Here is an 18,607-nt window from a genome sequence, read left to right as displayed (position 1 = left end):
GGTGGTAAGGGTGTGGGGTGGATCTCCCAGCTCTTCTATCACATAGGTGTGTGACCCTGGGAATGCAATATCGCTTTCTTGAACTCTAAAATTCCTCATTTGCCAAGTGGTGATACATCACAGGATTGTTTTATCACCTACCTATTGTGGTGTTGCAAACCATTCCAAAATGGACTGGCTTAAAACCACAACCATCTATTTCTCTCATGAGCCTGTGGATTGGCAACCGGGGCTGGGTTCAGCCAGCTGGTTCTTCTGCCAGTCTTGGCTGGGTTCTTTCAGGCATCTGTGGGTGGTCAGCTGGTTGTCAGTCGTCTCACTCACAGGCTGGGGGTTTGGCTGACCATTGACTGGGGTAACCAGGGTAACCATGGTAACTGGTCCATGGGTCTCTCATCATCCCACATCCTAGGCTGAGCTTGTTCACATGGTAGCAGTCTCGAGATTTCTAAGAACCACAAGAGAGCACATCTAATGCCCTAGCAATTTTCGAGCCTCTGCTTATGTGAAGTTTGTTACTGCCCATGGCAGCCAAAGCAAGTCATGTGACCGGATTCATGTGGTGGAGAAATTGATGGGAAAGGGAGAATTTGGCCAGAGACAATATAAATAAAGCTCCTATAAGCATTGTGCATGTTTTCTAAATGTGTTGACAATGATTACATTTCTCTCTTCCAGGTTTTTAGCACTAAAAAGGGGGTGTTATAATTACTAATAATCGTTAAATCAATAGGAATTAATTTTTGTTCCATGTCCTGTCTGCATTTTCTCCTGTATGTCATGAAGATAATTGCTCTGTCAGACAGTGATGTAGTGAGGGCAGAGTGAGGGAATGACAGTAAAGTATTTGCACAGAGCCTGGTGAGAGGAACTCTGTTATGATGGTATAAAATGTGCGTCTCCTCCCTGCACACACAAAGGCAACCTAGACTTGATCCCTTTTTCATTTTTGTTTTATTTTGACCCACACCTCACTTTTCAAAAAACCTGAGGCTCAGAGCTGTCTGTGGAGACTCCTCCAGGCTGTCCTTTCTTCTCTCTCCCTGAAGTTACCTCCTTCCTTTGTGTTTCATCCCCTGCCTTCGGCCCCACCAGCCTAGGGGCTGCTCCTGGCTGAAGCCAGAGCTTCAGGGGGATCCGAGGGGCACCCTAGGGCCACAAGGCCCTTTCCAGTAAGGATTACAAAGATGGGAAGTGCTGGATGCCTCTGTCTGTGGCCTTTAAATGTTTGCAGCTCAGACACAGCCCAGCATACTCCCAGTTCCCCTAAGTGGCGATTCTTCCCAATCTGTGAAAGAAGGGAGCCCCCTCCGTCTTGTACCTTCTCAGGGCTCCCAGGGGCCTCTCAGCAGCTTCTGAAGCTCTGTAGCACTGACTGACACCCCCTGGAAATTGCTTAATGCTTTGAGCCTGAGGAAACTCATATCAGTCTGTCAGTCAATCGTGAACTACCCTGGAAGAGCAGACTAGAGGCTCACAGTCTCAAAACTTGGATGGTCTAAAATACGAGTAACTTTTATGTTGAGCATCCCCCACCCCAGACCCCCAGACCTTCTGAGACAAGAAGAAGCCGCTGCAGCTTAATTCTCAACCTTCCTCCTCCAGGGCTAGGACGAAAGAGAGCAGGGGATGGTGGGGGTGGTAAGAGAAAACCTCCACCTCTGAGCTGGCTGAGAGCAGCCCTGCTGCTGGAGACAACTGTTCTTCTGAGACCTACTGTAAAATTTTTTAATTTTACTGTTATTTATTTATTTTTTTGAGACAGGGTCTCACTCTGTCACCCAGGTTGGAGTGCAGTGGCATGTCTCAGCTCACAGCAACCTCTGCTTCCCAGGCTTAAGTGATCCTCCCACCTCAGCCTCCCAAGTAGCTGGGACCACAGGCGCACACCACCACACCCTGCTAATTTTTGTATTTTTTGTAGAGATGGGGTTTTGCCACTGCCCATGCTGATCTTGAACTCCTGGGCTCGAGCAAGCTTCCCAAAGTGCTGATATTACAGGTGTGAACTACAGTGGTACAAGATGGACTTTGAGCAGCTCCTGGGCTGGGTGTTTTCCCTGTATTATTGTGTTAGTTCTCACAACATCCTCTGGAGGCTGGCAGTGGCGAACCCATTTTACAGATACAGGTACTGAGGATCAGAGAATTTTTTTTTTCTTTTCCTCTTTCCAGGCAACGCTGAAGGAAAGGATCAGAGAATTTAAGAAAATGTTCTTTGAGTTCAAAGTTCAAAGATTGAGCACAATTGATTAGCATGGGTGGAGACATGCTTGGGGGCAAGGCTGATGCTGAGTCCGGGCCTCCGCTGCCTCAGCATCTCATCATAGAGGAGTGGAGAGATTACTGCATGCAAGACAGTGAGGCTGGATTCAAGCACCTATTTTTCTTTTTTTCTGAGACAGAATCTCAGTCTGCACCCAAGCTGGAGTGCAGTGGCTTGATCTTGGCTTATTGCAACTTCCACTTCCTGTGTTCAAGTGATTCTCTTGCCTCAGCCTCACAAGTAGCTGGGATTACAGGCCTGCACCATCATGCCCAAACAATTTTTGTATTTTTAGTAGAGATGGAGTTTCGCCATGTTGGCCAGGCTGGTCTTGAACTCCTGACCTCAAGTGATCTGCCTGCCTTGGCTTCCTACAATGCTGGGATTACAGGCATGAGCCGCTGTGCCTGGCCTTAGATTCAAGCACTTTTAACAAAAGAGAAGGTCTTTGGATTTTGCCATGAAGGTCAGTTTTGTTGAACTCTCTGAGTCTCAGTTTTCTTGCCTGTAAAATAGGATTGTTGTGAGGATGAGTGAGGAGATGAATATAAAAGCAGGCAGAGGAGAACAGGGGCCCAGTGAATGTGGTACCCCTGGATGGGCCCTCCAGCCGGCCTTGCCTCTCTTGCTGGGCACTTCCAAGGACAGCTCTGTCCTACAGTCACAGAGGGGCCCAGGCCCCAGCCCCAGGCAAATGCTGTGGCTTCCATGGTGTTTTCGACAACTCTGCTATTCCAGACGGGACCTAGACTGACATTCTCTTGTAAATATTGATGAAGGCCCCAGATAGAAACAAGAAAACAAAGGACGTTTTATTTATGATAGAAAGAGAAAGCAACAGAAAACAAAAATCTACAGGCCCAACAGGAGGGGAGATGTTTAAATAAACCTTGGTACATGCACTCCGTGGAATACTGTGCAGCTATTGGAATGATGTTTACCCAGGATTTGTAATAACACGGGAACATGCTTATTATAAAATGCTAAGTGCAAACAGGAAGAAACTGAATGTCTGTTTAGCATAATCACACCTAGGCAAAAATCAAGCCAAATAAAAACTTTGCACAGAAGAAAAGACCAGAGGGACACATGCCACAGTAGGGGGTGTCTTTGAGTGACAAAATTGGGGAGATTTTTAATCCCTTTGTCTGTTTTTTATTTTTTTCAATAATGGGCATGATTGGCTTAAAGTAGAAGCAACCCAAATTTAATTTATTATTATTTTTTTCTGAAGAAGAAAGAATTCCTATTGGAAAAGCAGGAAGCCAAGTAACACAGAGGCCACTCTGAGGCTAAAGGCAGGAGGTCAACAGACCCCAGGCTATTAAGCAAAGTCAAGTAGAAATCCGAGACTCTGGCCCCGTGAAGTGATCTCAGCTGCACACCTGAGTATGGGGTCTACAACATTCTGGTAATGACACTGGCTGTCACTCCTATACGTCATCAATGTTGATGTAATTGAGTTCTTTCCCTTACACCAAAGGCTGAACCAGAATAGCTGGGCTCCTGTCCTTCGTCCTACACCAAGATGGCACTCCTTGGAAGCTGCTCTGCTCTCCCTGGTGGGCACAGCAAAGTCCTCCTGGCATCAAGGCCAACCTTCTGGTTCCCTGAGCCAGTCCTGGTCTGTGCAACTCCCTGATTTCCATTCAGGTCCCTGTTCAAATGTCATTCTATCAGGGAGGCCCGATCACATGACTGCAAAGAGCAGCCCTTTTCCTCCGGCACTCACGATCCCATGTCTCTGCCTTGGCTTTCTCCTTAGCATGTATGCCGCCTAGGTTCTAGATCCTATGTATTTCTTTTTAAAAGTGTCCATTTTCTGGGTGTTGGACAATGAAAACACAGGGAGGGGAACGCCACACACTGGGGCCTGTTGGGTGGGAGCATTGGGAAGGGATAGCAGTGGGTGGGAGGATTGGAGAGGGATAGCATGAGAAGAAATACCTAATGTAGATGATGGGGTGATGGGTGCAGCAAACCACCATGGCACGTGCATACCTATGTCACAAACCTGCATGTTCTGCACATGTACCCCAGAACTTAAAGTATAATAAATCAATTTTTAAAAGTGTCCATTTTCCTTTGCTAGAATGTGAGCTCCAGTAAGGCATGTATCTGCTGCATCTCTAGCACCTAGAACACTGCCTAGCCCAAACATTCTGTAAATGGTTATATCAGGAGTAAATAAATACATCCTGACCATTTTTTTTTGGTGTATGTACACATGTAGTTTTATTGTAACAAAGCAACTCCTATACTTTCAACGTTTAAAATTGAGCATCATCTTTCCAGTGAAACAAAAACTTAATAAACAGGAACAAAATTACAATAGAAAATGTCAATTCCAAATCAGATACTACAGGTTCTGCTGATGCTCCCATGAGTGGCAGGACTCAAGCTATCTTTAGGAGAGAAGTTATTTAAAAGCGTCGTCTGAAACTGTAAGGACCATCGTGCCCTCAGGGGGTCTTTCCAAGGTCTTGAGCTACCTTGCTGCACCATGGCGGCCCTGACCACATTCTTCCTGAAGCCCAGCTCGAGACCCCCAGGCCAGCGATGACAACCACGTCAGCTCTAATCTACAGGTAGTGACTGCCTGGGACACTGTGTTGAAATACTTATGAGGCCATTGTGAGAACTTGTCAGGAAAAGATAGGATGACTGATGAAGCATTTTGCCAATGGAACCATGAGAGGTAGATCAGATGGACTGTGTACTCCTCCTCTCAGCCCAGACCCAAATCTCAGCTCCCTCTTTCATTTGAAAACCACACCCACCATCAGTTGGGGTCTGGAACACATGTGGCCACCTTATTCCTGGAATCACTCCCTGGTCTCTAACACAGGTATGCAATGGGCTTTGGGATGTTTTTCCAGAGTGGTCCTTGCTCCTTCTGGGCTTGGCACCTTTCCAGAACTTCACCTCATTTGGTTCTTGCCTGTCGTCTGCCTGGCCCCTCTCTAGAGGTCTGCCCTTGAGGGCTGGATCTGGCTCCACCTGGCCCAGCTCCTACGTGCGGTTCTCCTCCCAAGCAAGTCCTTCCCTCAGTCCAGCAGCACAATGTTAGTGCCTCCTTCGAGTCTTGTCACTGAAGCCATTCTCGCCCACCCGACTGGTCCCTTGGAGGTTCATGTCTGAGTGTTGACACTGAGTTTGAACGTGGCCTTGGCTGGGGTCGGGGGTCACTCTCCCCAGGAGGCAGCCATGGTCCCAGCTGACTTTCCCTTCCTAGTCTCTGATTTAGGAGTAAACTCAGCTGCCTCGTCTTTCTGGGCCCAGGCCAGGTGTGGTGGCCTTCTGTGGTCCGAGCTCTCCTCTCATGTCCACGCCAAGCTCCTTTTCATCCTTTGTCCAGTCCTGCTTCTTCCAACAAGACCCACAAGCTGGGCCCCAGCAGCTTCAGGGGACACAAGCTCTAGCTGGGACCACCTGGGAAACTGGGAAAACTTTCTCCTGGGGGCTCTCATTTATCCACAGGGTGGATAGGGACATGAATTGTTCTTCCCATTTTCAAGACAGGGACACTGAGGTCCAAAGCATCCTTATTTTTTCCCTTATCAGGCCCTGCTCTGGTGCACCTCCCATCTCCCCTGGCTTCTGGCTGAGACCAAGAGGATCACTGCCTTCCCGTCTGTGTCTGTGTCTCCCTCAGAGATGGAACAAGGGCTGTGGTAATACACTGGGCCGGGTTCTCTCCTGTCCCTCCTGGAAGAACCGGTGCCCTCCTGAGGCTGGGGGTCTCCTTCATTCAGAGTTTATCAAACCCAATGTGAAAGGAGATTCAGTCTCTGGATGCTTCACTAGAATATTCTAGTTCCTTGGCTTGGTCATGGACCTGAAAATGTGAATGAGGTACACCAGGTGACTGCACCTGGCACAAGGAGGGCAAATGATGCTGTCACCTGAAGTGTTGACTGGTGGTGGCTGCCCCAGCTTCCAGACAGGGAGAGGGCTAGAAATCTGGGGATAAGTGTGATGGTCAGTTAACATGGGCAGGGCCGAGGGGCAGGACGGCCCTTGGATCACATAGTTTCTTCCTTTTGCTGAGACGTCTGTGTATCCTTAGGAGACCTGCACCAGAAGACAGCTTGGTACAGTGAGTGCTTCTCTTTCTTCCAATAAGGAGAACAGTAAGGTGGGCTTAGGTAAATTTTCTCACAAGCAAGAGTCCCCTAGGCTGGCCCCAGCTTCAGTTGCTCTACTTTTCAAACCACCACTCCCTCTGGCCAGGCCTCCTGGGGCTCCCTGGGCTCCTTCCTGGTCCTGCCCAAGGCATCTGCCTCCATCTTTCCCACCCATGTGTCTGAGAGCTTCTGGGAACCCTGGGGGTGGGGCCCAGTTGCTGATGTTAAGGAAAGGGCACTGGCGGCTCAGAGAGCCAACACCTCTCCCGAACAACCAGCTTGAGGGGCTGCTGGGGTCCACTGACTCCTAGAATTGTGATGCAATAAGGCTATGCCCGCTAAATGTTGGTGGGGTCCTGGTGTATCCCCCCAATAATTCAGAGTTGAAGCAAGGGCGATCATCCCTGAAGACGTGAATGCCTTCTGCTTTGAACACCAGCTCCTGGCTGCCTTGTCTGCAGTGGGGCCTCCACAGCCCAGGAAGGGTAAGACTCATCTAAGACCCCTCTCCCCCCTGCCAGGGGAGGAGAAAGGACTGGAATTCATCTCTTTATGCCACATTCCTGGGCTGCCTGATTGTCTGGAAATGGCCCCCAGAGGGATGGCTGGCGGTGGAGGCCTGTGGCCCCCAGCTTTGCATGAGGAGCCCAGTTGAGGGACTGCTAGACTCTGGTCTGGGGCAAATCGGGGGTGGGCAAGGTCAGGACGGTGGGCAGGAGGGTGCCCTGCGGGGCTGGGAAGCTCTGCAGCTCCTTGGGCACAAACCTGGGAGAAACCGAGTCTGCCAGGAAGCAGAGGGTGCGCCGGCGCCCCACGCAGTAGATGAGGTTGTCCACCACGGCGCACTGGAAGGCGTCCGGGTAAGGCGTCCGGTACGTGGCGCACTCGTACCAGAGCCGGGTGCTGACGCTGCAGCGGTACACGCTAATACCCAGGCTGCGGTGGAGGTCGAAGCGGTAGAGGAAGCCGTTGACCGCCACCATCTCGGCCGTGCGCTCCCTGCTGCCCCCGGTGGGGCCGGCCCACCAGCGCTGCTCCTGCGCCGAGAAGCGGAGCAGCAGGAAGCGCAGCGAGCCGCCCGTCACGAAGATCTCCCGGGCGCACGCCGTGGCCGTGTGCGCCAGGGCGAACGTGTCGTTGGGGAGCGGCGGGGCAAAGTCCCAGCGGTCCAGGCGGGGGTCGTAACGCTCCACCGTGTTCAGACACTCCCCGCCGATGGCGTACAGGTGCCCGTCCAGGGCCACCAGCCGGCAGTGCGGCCGGGCCTGGTTGAGCGGGCACACCTCGCTCCAGATCCCCGTGAGCGGGTTGTAGCAGAAGACACGGCTGGAGGGCTGGTACCCGGGCCCCTGACAGCCGGACACCACGAAGAGATAATTGAAGAGGCTGCAGATGGCACAGCCCCGGGACACGGCCTCGGGGGGCAGGCGAGCCAGCGGGTGCCAGGCGTCCCGCTCGTCATCATAGCAACACAGGCCTCCGCAGTCTTCCTTGGGGCACACATCAGCCACCACCAGGTACTGGCGGCCCCGGAGCCGGCGCTGCAGGATCAGCTCCCGCTCTGCCCCACTCAGGCCCCCGTGGATGTCCGGGCTGCGCAGCACCTGGAGGTAGTTGTCACTCATCACCTTGTAGGCCGCCTCCTTCAGGGACTCCAGGTTCTGCCTCTTGGCCAAGGTCAGCACCTCATAGCAATTGCCCAGATCCAGGCGGACCTGTGGGGCTGGAGCAGGGGTGAGCGGGAAGTGGAAGAAATTGGTCCCGGCCACCAGCTGCACATGGGGCTCCCAGCTGCTTCTGCCTGAGCCAGGCAGGGCGCCCAGGTCTGGGCAGTGGGGAGCAGGGAGCTGGGAGCCGTCCGGCTGCAGCTGCAGCTCTGGATTCTCCGCTATCTGCAGGAGGCTCTCCTTCCGGCTGAAGCCTCCGGTGGAGGATGACGGCCCTGGCTGCGGGGAGGCGGCTCTTTCGGTGGCACTCTTTGTGTCGCCGCCTTGGCCTCCCGAGGCTGCCCCTGTTCCCTGGGACGCTGGCAGTGGCATAAGGGATGGAACCTCCGTCAGGACTGTTGTCCCGGGAGTCAAGCTGCCCTGGAAGACGGCCTGAGAGGTGGATTCCACGTAGTAGTCATACACCTTGCCCTTGAGCCTGGGCCCGACCCCATTCACCTTCTGTATGAAATTCTCCTCCATTCGGACACGGGCTATGGATGAGAAGGTATAGGAGGCATTGGGGGCTCCCTCCTGCTGATGCAGGGTCAGGTCAACATCGGACACAGCCTGGAGAGCCCCAGCCTCTTCTCTGCTGACCCCCATCACACGAGTGAAGACCCAGCTCTGGTTCATTTCACGGCTGCCTTGCAAGGGAGCCACGTGGTGACAGTGGGGAGGTTCCAGTTGCCCTGGCCCTGGCTGCACAGGGGGTTCGCTGTCCTGCTGTGGAGCAGGCTCACCACAGGCACAGCTGCCGTGGGCTGCTGCAGTGAGTCCAGCCGGGAAGCTGTTCGGTTCACTGCCCAAGCGGGGGCGATGGGGAGGGTCAGGATTACCGCCAACAGCAGTTCTGGCTTCCTGGCCATGGCAGCAAGGAGGCACCTGCTCAGAGTCAGAGCCCTGCCCTCCCCACTCCTCACCTGAGCCTTTTCTCTGGAGCTTCCTGTCTGTGGACATGGCCCCCGTGACCAGGACGCAGGAGCCTCTTGGATTCTCCCAGCTGCAGCCCTGTGGTGCTTCGGCCCCCTTGCTGCTCCTCCGGCGTCTTGGCCCCCTCTGCAGTGCCCCAGAAGAAGCCCCCTGGACAGCAGGCTGCCCTGAGCCCTCTGCTTCCTCCTTGGCTTCTGCCTGGGCATTCCCGCCCCACTGCTGGGCTGGGGCAGGCCTCGACTTGTACAGCCTGTAGGCCACAGTCACCAGGAGCAGGGCAGCAGCCGACAGCACCACCTTGCCCGTCAGCTGCATATCCAAATGCCAGTCCTGGACCTCTGCTCCTCTGGGGAACATGCTTCTCCAGCCAACCTGGGGCTGAGGAATGTCAAGAATCTGATTAATAATTGCCTAGTAGGGACCGGTTCCTGGGTCCTGCCGAGCAGAGACGAGGGAGTTCTGGGCTGGCTCTGGCTGGCTAGCCGAGGAGAGGAGTCAGAGCAAAGGTGACTTTGAGCTGCAGAGGGTGGCCGCTGGGGCTCAGAGCTGGTAGATCCCTGGCTGGCCTCCTCCAATCCTTCCCTGGTGGTGAGGGTAGGGGGTCTGCCCAGGGGCTGAGCTTGCGATCAGCAACCTGAGCCAGCGCTGTGACAGCCGCTAGGGGATGTTAGGAGTATCCAGTAGACACACAAAGAAGGAGGAAGCTCTTAACCAAACAGTCACCCGATGCCAGGAAATGCACGGGGCTGGTTATTCTTTATGTGTGTGCTTTATTTTCTCTTTTGCAAATCTACCGAGCTTGGAGGCTTGGGTGTGGTGAGTCATGAGCAGGCGGAGCTCTGGTAGGTGTGGATGGGGTCATTCTTGTGGGATCTGCTGGTCCTTGCAGTGGGGTCAGCTTTTTGCTGGCCAAGTGGGGAACACGGCAGTGGAGGCTGGAGTCAGGGCCTGCAGCCAAGCCACCTGACCCGGCCCGTGAGTGCCTCTGCCCTCCTTCCCTGCCTGACAAGTTTATTAAGAGAAACCAGCCTTTCTGAGAACAACGGGGAAAGACATGGCATTAGTCCTCAGATTGGGGTTAGATGTGGACATGTCTCTTTTAAAACCAGACAATCTCCTATGGTGAAAGACTGAGGGAAGACCCGCTTCTCTAAAACCCCATCACCGTCTCCCCTCCCCCATCACCAGTGCTGTGAGTCCTGGACCCAGATTACCTGGCTCTGCTACTTACCAACTGTATGACCTTATGAAAGCGGCCCTACTGCTCTGCTTCATCTGAAAAAGGGGGATGACAGCATATGCACCTCATCAGGTTGTGGTAAGAACTAAATGGGCTACAGAAATAAACAATGGGGCAGAGCTCCCCATTGTGAAAGCTTAGTCAATATAAACTATTCTCCCCTCCTCTTCTTCCTCATCATCGGCACCATCTTCGCTAGTATCAATCGTCATCAGCAGGATCTTCCAAAGCACAAACCTAATTCTAACCCTCTACTGTCCAAGGTCCTCAAAGGGACCCCAAAGTCCTGTTCAGGGGTCCCAAACTCTTGCTGCCTCAGGGCAGGTCAGGTAAAGAGAACAAGTGAGGACCCCTGTCCACTCCACCCCAGCCGATGGTATCAGGCCAGGTGGCTCAGCACTGCCTCCCCCTCCCGCTGTTGCAGAGAAGCTTAGAATCCCAGTAGTGACGTCGTCACTCTCAATTTGTAAATGTTGGCATCTGACTGGAAACTGAAAATGAAAACCACTCTGTGGGCCACAGGAAATGCATGCATGGGAGGAATTTGGTTCTGAAGGCTTTGACTCTAGGAGACAATCCTGACCCCCTATGCTGGCATTCACAGCCCTCTATGTGCCAGCCTCGGTTTACCCTTCCAAATTCATCTCCTGATCACTGCCTAGAAACCCCAGGCTCAGGGTGACTTCTTGGCTGGCAAGGCTGGTAGACACCCCTCCGGCCCGTTGGAGTTGGGTGAAAGACTGTGTGAAAGCCTTCCTCCCTGGTGCCTCCATCCGTCCAAGATCCTCATTTCCTCCTTTGGGTCTCTTGTTCTCAGAGGCTCCTCTTTTAGCCTTGGCCACAGCTGCTGCATCGTGAAGTGCATTGTGTGCAAGATCTGGTCTCCTGCTGGATTCCAAGTCCTTGGGGACAGAGTCTGTAGCTGGCTCAGCTGAGGACCCTAAGTCTATGTGGGGCACTGCATGATTTGGGACAATAGCCAGCAGGGACCGTCTTTACACTGAGTGGATTGGGCAGGACACTCGGGATGAAGCTCATCTCATCTCATGACATGCTTACAGCCCCTTTGGGGAGAGACACGATTGTTATCCTCATTTGACAGCAGGAGTAACTGGACATCCAAGATACAGTCAACTGGCTTGTAAATGGGGATGTAAATCCTTGTTTGCAGAGTCCAGAGTTTTACAGACTTGACTTCATCCAACAGGTGTGACCTCTTAGGAAGTCAGGTGTCCTCAGCCTGTCCCACTGGTGGCTGGCAAGAAGGGTACCCTGGATTCCCTTTCTTTCCATCCTGGTCAAAAGGGTGCCTATCAATGGAACGTGCACAAGGTTTACAAGAGGTGCTTGTTAGAGATGCAGCTCTCCCCTCCCCTCCCATGTGTTTCTTTCTCTTTCTTTCTTTCTCTTTCTTTTCTCCCTTCCTTCCTTCCTTCCTTCCTTCCTTCCTTCCTTCCTTCCTTCCTTCCTTTCTTTCTTTCTTTCTTTCTTTCTTTCTTTCTTTCTTTCTTTCTTTCTTCTTTCTTTCCTCTCTTTGTTTCTTTGTTGCTTTCTTTTTTTTTTTTTAATGGAGTCTCACTCTGTTGTCCAGACTGGAGTACAGTGGCATGATCTTGTCTCACTGCAACCTCCACCTCCCAGGTTCAAGCAATTCTCCTATCTCGGTCTCCTGAGTAGCTGGGACTACAGGTGCATGCCACCATGCCTGGCCAATTTTTGTATTTTTAGTACCAATGGGGTTTCACCATATTGGTCAGGCTGGTTTTGAACTCCTGACCTCAGGTGATCCACCTGCCTTGGTCTCCCAAAGTGCTGGGATTACCATGAGCCATGGCGCCCGGCCGGAGATGCAGATTTCTAAGCTCTGCCTCCTAGATGTCCTGATTCAGCGGGTTGGGGTGGGTCCCGGCAAACCTCCATTTGAAACTGTCATCTCAGGAGCTTTCAGTGGGTCTAGTAATAAAAAGTAAGTTAGCTTTTCTACTTGTCTGCTGAAAATTCCTGTTCATTCTTGGGTGGTGGGTGAGCAGTTTCTCTCTACATAATCAAGGTGAGTAACAGAATGGAAATGAAGTCCTGGGTGCTTTGTATAAGTAAAGTCATTTGATTTTCCTAGTAATCTGGAGAGGTGGTTATTATCATTACTCCTATTTTACAGGTGAGGAAACTGAGACTAAGACAGATAGTGCCGATGGGTTGAGAGTGACAAGTCCTGATTTATAATGTTTCTGACTGCACAGACCATTGTCTTCATCTAGAAACTAGAGAATGAGGTAGTCAGGGTAATCGAAATATTTTTCCAGGGGTGAAAAATGCTTTGTTGAGGTTGATGAGGGGTCCCGCAGTTGCCAGGCTACCATTCCATTGGTAGGGGTGGCTGTACCTTGGAGAAGGGGAGACGTCTGAAATGCTCCCTTGGTGAGATGGGACCTCTCACTGTCCTCTCAGATGCCACCAAGTTAGAAGGTTCTCAGCCCCTCTGACTGCGGCTTCCCACCTGATAAAGTCTCCATTGTATCCCAGAGCACTCTCTCTGTGTCTCCAGCTTAAACCCTTCAAGTCAAACAATCAGCATTTCCATTTGAAAAGCTCCTGGGTACCGGATGTGCCAGAACCAGCCTTGTGGTGTAGGGAGGTGGAAGGATCCCTGGGAGCAGAAGACAGTCCCTGCCGCAGGGGAACTGATGTCCCGGGTCCAGAAGACCGGGCATAAGCCTGAGACATGATCAGGCCACCATGCATCACAAAGGAGAGATAAATGAGGTGGGTTATCAGAACAGAGGTCAGGAAAAAGGATTCCAGAAAGAAGTGTTTAGAATTGGGTATTGATAAAGAAAGGAAGGAGCATAGACTGATGGATTGATTGATTCAATAAACATTTACAAGATACTTACCATGTACCAGGCCGTGTGTTGGGATGTCCATGTCATAACATAGGTTAGTGAGACCGCCATGGCTCCTGTGCCCATGGAGGCTGTGGTCTAGGAGATGCTGCACAGGGAGATGGTGGGGGTGCAAAGGCTGGTTCGGGAGGGCTTTCATGGGAGTTTGGAACAGGGGTCCCTGCACCAGGCTAGGATGAGAGGGTGTGGTCATGACATTTGGGAATGGGGGAAATAGCAAAGAAGAGGAACCCAGGGGGAAGGTGAAAATAACAAAGGCTGGAGACCTCCAGATTGGAGCTTGGGGCTGGGTGCAGGGTGAGGGGCGGTGCCAGATGCCACCCATTTGAGTCCTGGCTTGGCGCTTCCTGCGACCTTCCCTTGTTTGAGGGCAGAAGTAATGCCTGTGAAACAGCTGAGCCTAGAAGATGCCTTTATTAAATGAGGCTTCCTGCTGTCTGCCCTGCATTCCAATTCTCAGTGAACACAGCCACCTGACGGTGTGTGAAAATGTAGCTTTCATTATTATTCAGGTCTGGTGAGGCCAACAGTTCAGGATACAACTACCATTGAAAGGTGGTGTTTTACTCACAGGTCCCAAGAGAAGGGGGCACACTGCACCAGGCAGGGCCACGTGGTGAAGAACTGGGTCAGTCAGGAGGCAGAGGGAGTGCGGCAGAAAGAAGCATGGGTGAGAGAGACTTTCTAATGGTTTTTGCAGGAAGGAGTGAGAGGCAGGGTGAGCAGGATTCAGACTGGCGAGTTGGAATACTTTCAGCAGGCTCAGGACTGCCTTTACTTGTCTGGTACCTGGGCCTAGGGTGATTGGAGGAGGGGAATACTGACCCAGAGTGTGAGAGGCCTTGAGAAGCTGATGAAGGTGATGGTTGGGGGGTTATGGGTTCTGATTGGTTGGTTTGCATATGAGAGATACACTCCTGGGTAAGCCACTTGCTATTTCTAGGAACTAGCTAACCCTGGGAGGGGCAGTCTCTCCTGGTCAGAGAGGCCCCAGAGGTGAAACGTCAAGGATATAGAAAATAGGAAAATAGGCTGGGCGTGGTGGCTCATGCTTGTAATCCGAGTACTTTGGGAGGCTGAGGTGGGAGGATTGCTTAAGCCCAGGAGTTCAAGACCAGCCTGGGCAACAGAGTGAGACCCCCTCTCTATAAAAAAATTAAAAACTTAGCCTATGCCTGTAGTTTCAGCTACTCAGGAGGCTGAGTCGGGAGGATCCCTTGAGCCCAGGAGGTGAAGGCTGCAGTGAACCATGCTTGCACCATCGCGCTTCAGCCTGCGCAACAGAGCAAGACCTTGTCTCAAAAAAAGAGATGAAACTATAGTTAATACAGAGAGATAGAAGAACAGACAAGAACAGGGACTTTGGGACCCATGACAGGTAGACGTCTTCCTTACAGGGCAGCTGGAAGTGAGCTTCCGTCTCTACCCTGAGGTCTCATTCCATCCGGCAGGTAAACACAACACTCTTGCTAGTTGACTTCAAACCCTATAAATTACAGCTTTTTTTTTTTAAGTCCCCGTTTGGAAAAAGTGAAATGAACAAATAAAGACAGGAGCGAAATTAAAAGATAATTGGAAGTCTATATTGGGCTTCTGTGAATGTGCGTGCCTGCCGCCAATCTGGTCTCTCCGTGCGGGCAGGATAAATTGAGAACTCTTCGGTTGGCTCAGGGGGTGGATAAAACAGTCAGAGACAAGTGCGTGCCATGCAAATAAACAGGCCCATCTCTGTGTGATTAGCTTTGCATTCCGTTGTGCCAGTTCCCTCGTCAGTCAGCTTGTTCTAAGGGGTCGTGTTTTCCAAGCTGAGGGCAGACACCAGGTGGGTGTGGCAGGTAAGGCCTGGAGTGGAGGGCAAGAGGTGGGAGGAGATGGGTGTGAGCACCTGGGGAGGGGAAAGGTGGGTCCGGGGGGTGGAGACATCAGAGAGGGAGGTGTGTGGCCTTTTACACACATATACACGCATGCGCACACTTGCACCTATGTGCACATGTACACATGCACAAGTACACATCCACAAATACACGTCTCACCTCACCTTTTGAGTCCAGGAGGGTCAGAGATAAATGGATTCTGGTTTGAACAATGGGGAGACTGAGGCTGAGAGAGAGAGAGAGACAGAGAGACAGAGAGAGACAAAGAGAGATAGAGAGAGGCAGAGACAACCGGTGCTCAGTAAGTACATGGTGTAGTCTTTTTGTTTCGTTTTGTTTTGAGACAGAGTCTCACTCTGTTGCCCAGGCTGGAGTGCCGTCATGTGATGTTGGCTCACTGCAACCCTTGCCTCCTGGGTTCAGGCGATTCTCCTGCCTCAGGCTCCCAAGTAGCTGGGATTACAGGCAGGCACCACCACACCCGGCTAACTTTTATATTTTTAGTAGAGACGGGGTTTCATCATGTTGGCCAGGCTGGTCTTGAACTCCTGACCTCAGGCGATTCTCCCGTCTCGGCCTCCCAAAGTACTGGGATTACAGGCGTGAGCCACCACGGAACCCAAGGGGGACCCAGTGCTGTTCTCCAGAGAGACATGTTACTGTTGCTCCTTCATGTCCTGGATAAACAGAAACCAGGGGTGGGTGGTGTCAGGATTTTGGAGTGGGGAGAGGCATACTGCAGTTGCCAGAAAGGGGTTCTGGCCTGGAAAGGGAGTTTCACAGATCTGGGAGTGCCAAGGGCATGAAGAAGTGTCCTACTTACGATTGCCACCACACAGATCGCTAGGAAATGGAATAACGGCGTGTGCTTCCTGCCTGTGAATTTGACAGGGAAATTGAGTGTGAAACGATTCGTGGGTGCTGTTTGAGATGGCAGAACGCATCCTGATTTTTTTTCTCCTGGGGTGGAAGGAGTTGCAGAGCAAGGGAAGCAGCCTGAGGTTTGAATATGTGGAACTGACCCCTGCCTGGCTGCATACCGAGACAGACTTTCAGAGAGGACTCAGGGCCAACAGTAATAGCAACTGTAAATAGGAATAACACTGTTACTAATTATTAATATCAGCAAATACAGGCCAGTAATTACTAATAGCAAATTAGCATTACTAAACAGTTTGAGTATTACTCTTCTCTCTCCTCCTTTGCAGTACCCCAATACTAGTATTCACTAATACTAACAGAATTAGTAATTAATAAATACTGGCCCGTATTTACTAGCAACAAACTAGTTATTTAGTAATTAGTAATAGTAAATTAGTTCTAGCAATCAGTAATACTAATAATACTAATTGATAATTACTGTTAGTAAATATCAATAAATAGTAATGAGTTAATTAGTAAATACTAACTAGTAATACTAGTAATTAGTAAATTAGTACTAGTAATTAGTAATAGTAATACTAATTGATAATTACTATTAGTAAATATCAATAAATAATAATTAGTAAATACTAATTTTTTACTAATTAGTAATACTAGTAATTAGTAAAATAGTAATTTACTATTTGCAAATACCGGCCAGTATTTACTAATTACTAATACTATTTGCTAATTACTATTTACTAGTTAGTATTTACCAATTACTATTTACTGATATTTACTAATAGTAAACGCTGGCCAGTATTTACTAAGAAGAGCTAAGGCTGCAGACACCATGTCCTTTAATCTTCACAGTGGCGCTGCAAGATTGATAAGATTTACCCATTCTACAGATGAGGAAATTGAGGCTCAGTCTCTTGTCCAAGGTCAAGTCTGTTGTACCCCAAAGCCATTTTTTTGGAAATCCTTGCTACTCAAAAAAGCATCACAGGCCAGGCATGGAGGCTCACGCTTGTAATCCCAGCACTTTGGGAGGCCGAAGTGGGCGGATCACTTGAGGTCAGGAGTTCGAGACCAGCATGGTCAACATGCTGAAACTCCGTCTCTACTAATAATAGAAAAATTAGCCAGATATAGTGGCTTACGCCTGTAATCCCAGCTACTCAGGAGGCTGAGGCAGGAGAATTGCTTGAACCTGGGAGGCAGAGGTTGCAGTGAGCGGAGATTGTGCCATTGCATTCCAGCCTGGGTGACACAGTGAGACTGTCTCAAAAAAAAAAAAAAAAAAAGCATCACCTAGGAGCTGGTTAGCATGCAGGGTCTTAAGCCCCGCCTCTACCTCAAAAGGTCAGAATCTTCACGTGTATCCGATCACCAGTGACTGCTAGACATGTTACAGTCTGTTAGATGCTGTCGGTGCCTGGATCAGCGCCCTTTCACCCACAATCCCAAGAATCAATCAGTTGTATGACCTTGAACACCATCAAGAGCACACGTTTCCTCTCACCCTGGGTCAGAGAGAGGTCACACCTTTGTCACTGACCTCTTAACATTTGAGCTTCTGCACCAACCCTAACAGATGTCACTACTGATGATCAAAATCTTCTCTGTGCCTCAGTTTCCTTATCTGTCAAGTGGGCATGATGCCATCCATCTCATGGGGTTATTGTCAGCAAGCATCCTGGATGTCCAGGAGGGCCCCTGGTGCCTAGCAGGGATTTGATGTTTACAGGATGGATTGAGGGGTCTTAACAGACCCCACCATTGTCGAGTGCCGAGGAGTGTGCCTCGCTGCTAGGTAAGCTTTTCAGGTGCACTTTCTCTCATTTAAGTGAATGCTCACAACCACCAAGCAGGCACAATTATCTTTGTTTCATAAGGAAGAAACCCAGGCACAGAGGACAGGATAAGTTACTTGCCCAAAGTTGCATAGGTAGGAAACAGCTGACCTGGGATTAAAACCAGGAGCCTTCAGATCTAAGGTCCTTGCTCCCAGCCAGCTGTCTCCCCAGGGCATCACTGCTATTTCCAACACTGCAATGCTCCTGACCATCAGCAGCCCTGCTTGTGCTCCTAAAGTAGCAGGAATCTCCCTGGATTCAGTTGCCCACGTAGCCCCATCCTCACAACACATTTATTTCTCCTCTACATTCTTGCCTGCCTTTTCTGCAAACCTGATTCCCGAGCTGCCACTTGCTGGCTCCACGATGTCCTGTGGCTCCCCATGGTCTCTCCAATCAAATCGAAATGCCTCAGCTCATTCTCCGAGGTCCCCTCGATGCCCCAGCCTCATTTGTCACTGTTCCCAAACACCCATTATGCTCCAGCCAAGCTCATCTGTTTACTGTCCCCTCGTCCCTGCTGTAACACGGGCCATTTCTCCTGCTCTCATGGAGCTCTTCCTTGAATCTCTGCCATTTGGGTCGCTTTTGCAAAACCCCAGGTCAAAACTGGGCCTTGTCTGCAGGGACTCAAGCTGGCACAGGGGCTCTTTGCTTATGTCAGGTCCCAGGTACCTCTGAGGATCTACTGGAAGTTATGGACCCTTGCTGAAAAGATGCATATTCAGGTAATGCTTCACATGCAAATGCTGGAAGGCCCCAGGCCCTTGGAGTCCCGGTTCAGAACTCCTGAGCTAAAGGAGGGCACACACTGAGCTCCTGGGAAGCATGTATTGGA

The 18,607-nt window shown here is 50.9% G+C and overlaps 1 protein-coding gene across 1 annotated transcript; it reads right to left on the bottom strand.

Moving 5' to 3' along the window:
- Nucleotides 1-3,374: 3,374 nt before the first annotated feature.
- KLHDC7A (kelch domain containing 7A) lies at nt 3,375-9,389 on the bottom strand. The gene has a single exon (XM_012440256.2). It carries the CDS (start codon nt 9,387-9,389, stop codon nt 7,056-7,058), a length of 2,334 nt encoding a protein of 777 aa, XP_012295679.2. The 3' UTR covers nt 3,375-7,055.
- Nucleotides 9,390-18,607: the final 9,218 nt, after the last annotated feature.

Source organism: Aotus nancymaae, unplaced genomic scaffold (genome assembly GCF_030222135.1).
Source record: "Aotus nancymaae isolate 86718 unplaced genomic scaffold, 86718_ANA_hifiasm-v0.15.2.pri h1tg000053l, whole genome shotgun sequence".
Classification (NCBI taxonomy): Eukaryota; Metazoa; Chordata; class Mammalia; order Primates; family Aotidae; genus Aotus; species Aotus nancymaae.
This window is presented reverse-complemented; position numbering and strand designations above follow the sequence as displayed.

Coding starts and splice junctions, on each gene's coding strand:
- KLHDC7A (XM_012440256.2), bottom strand. CDS start 9,389: ATGTTCCCCAGAGGAGCAGAGGTCCAGGACTGGCATTTGGATATGCAG.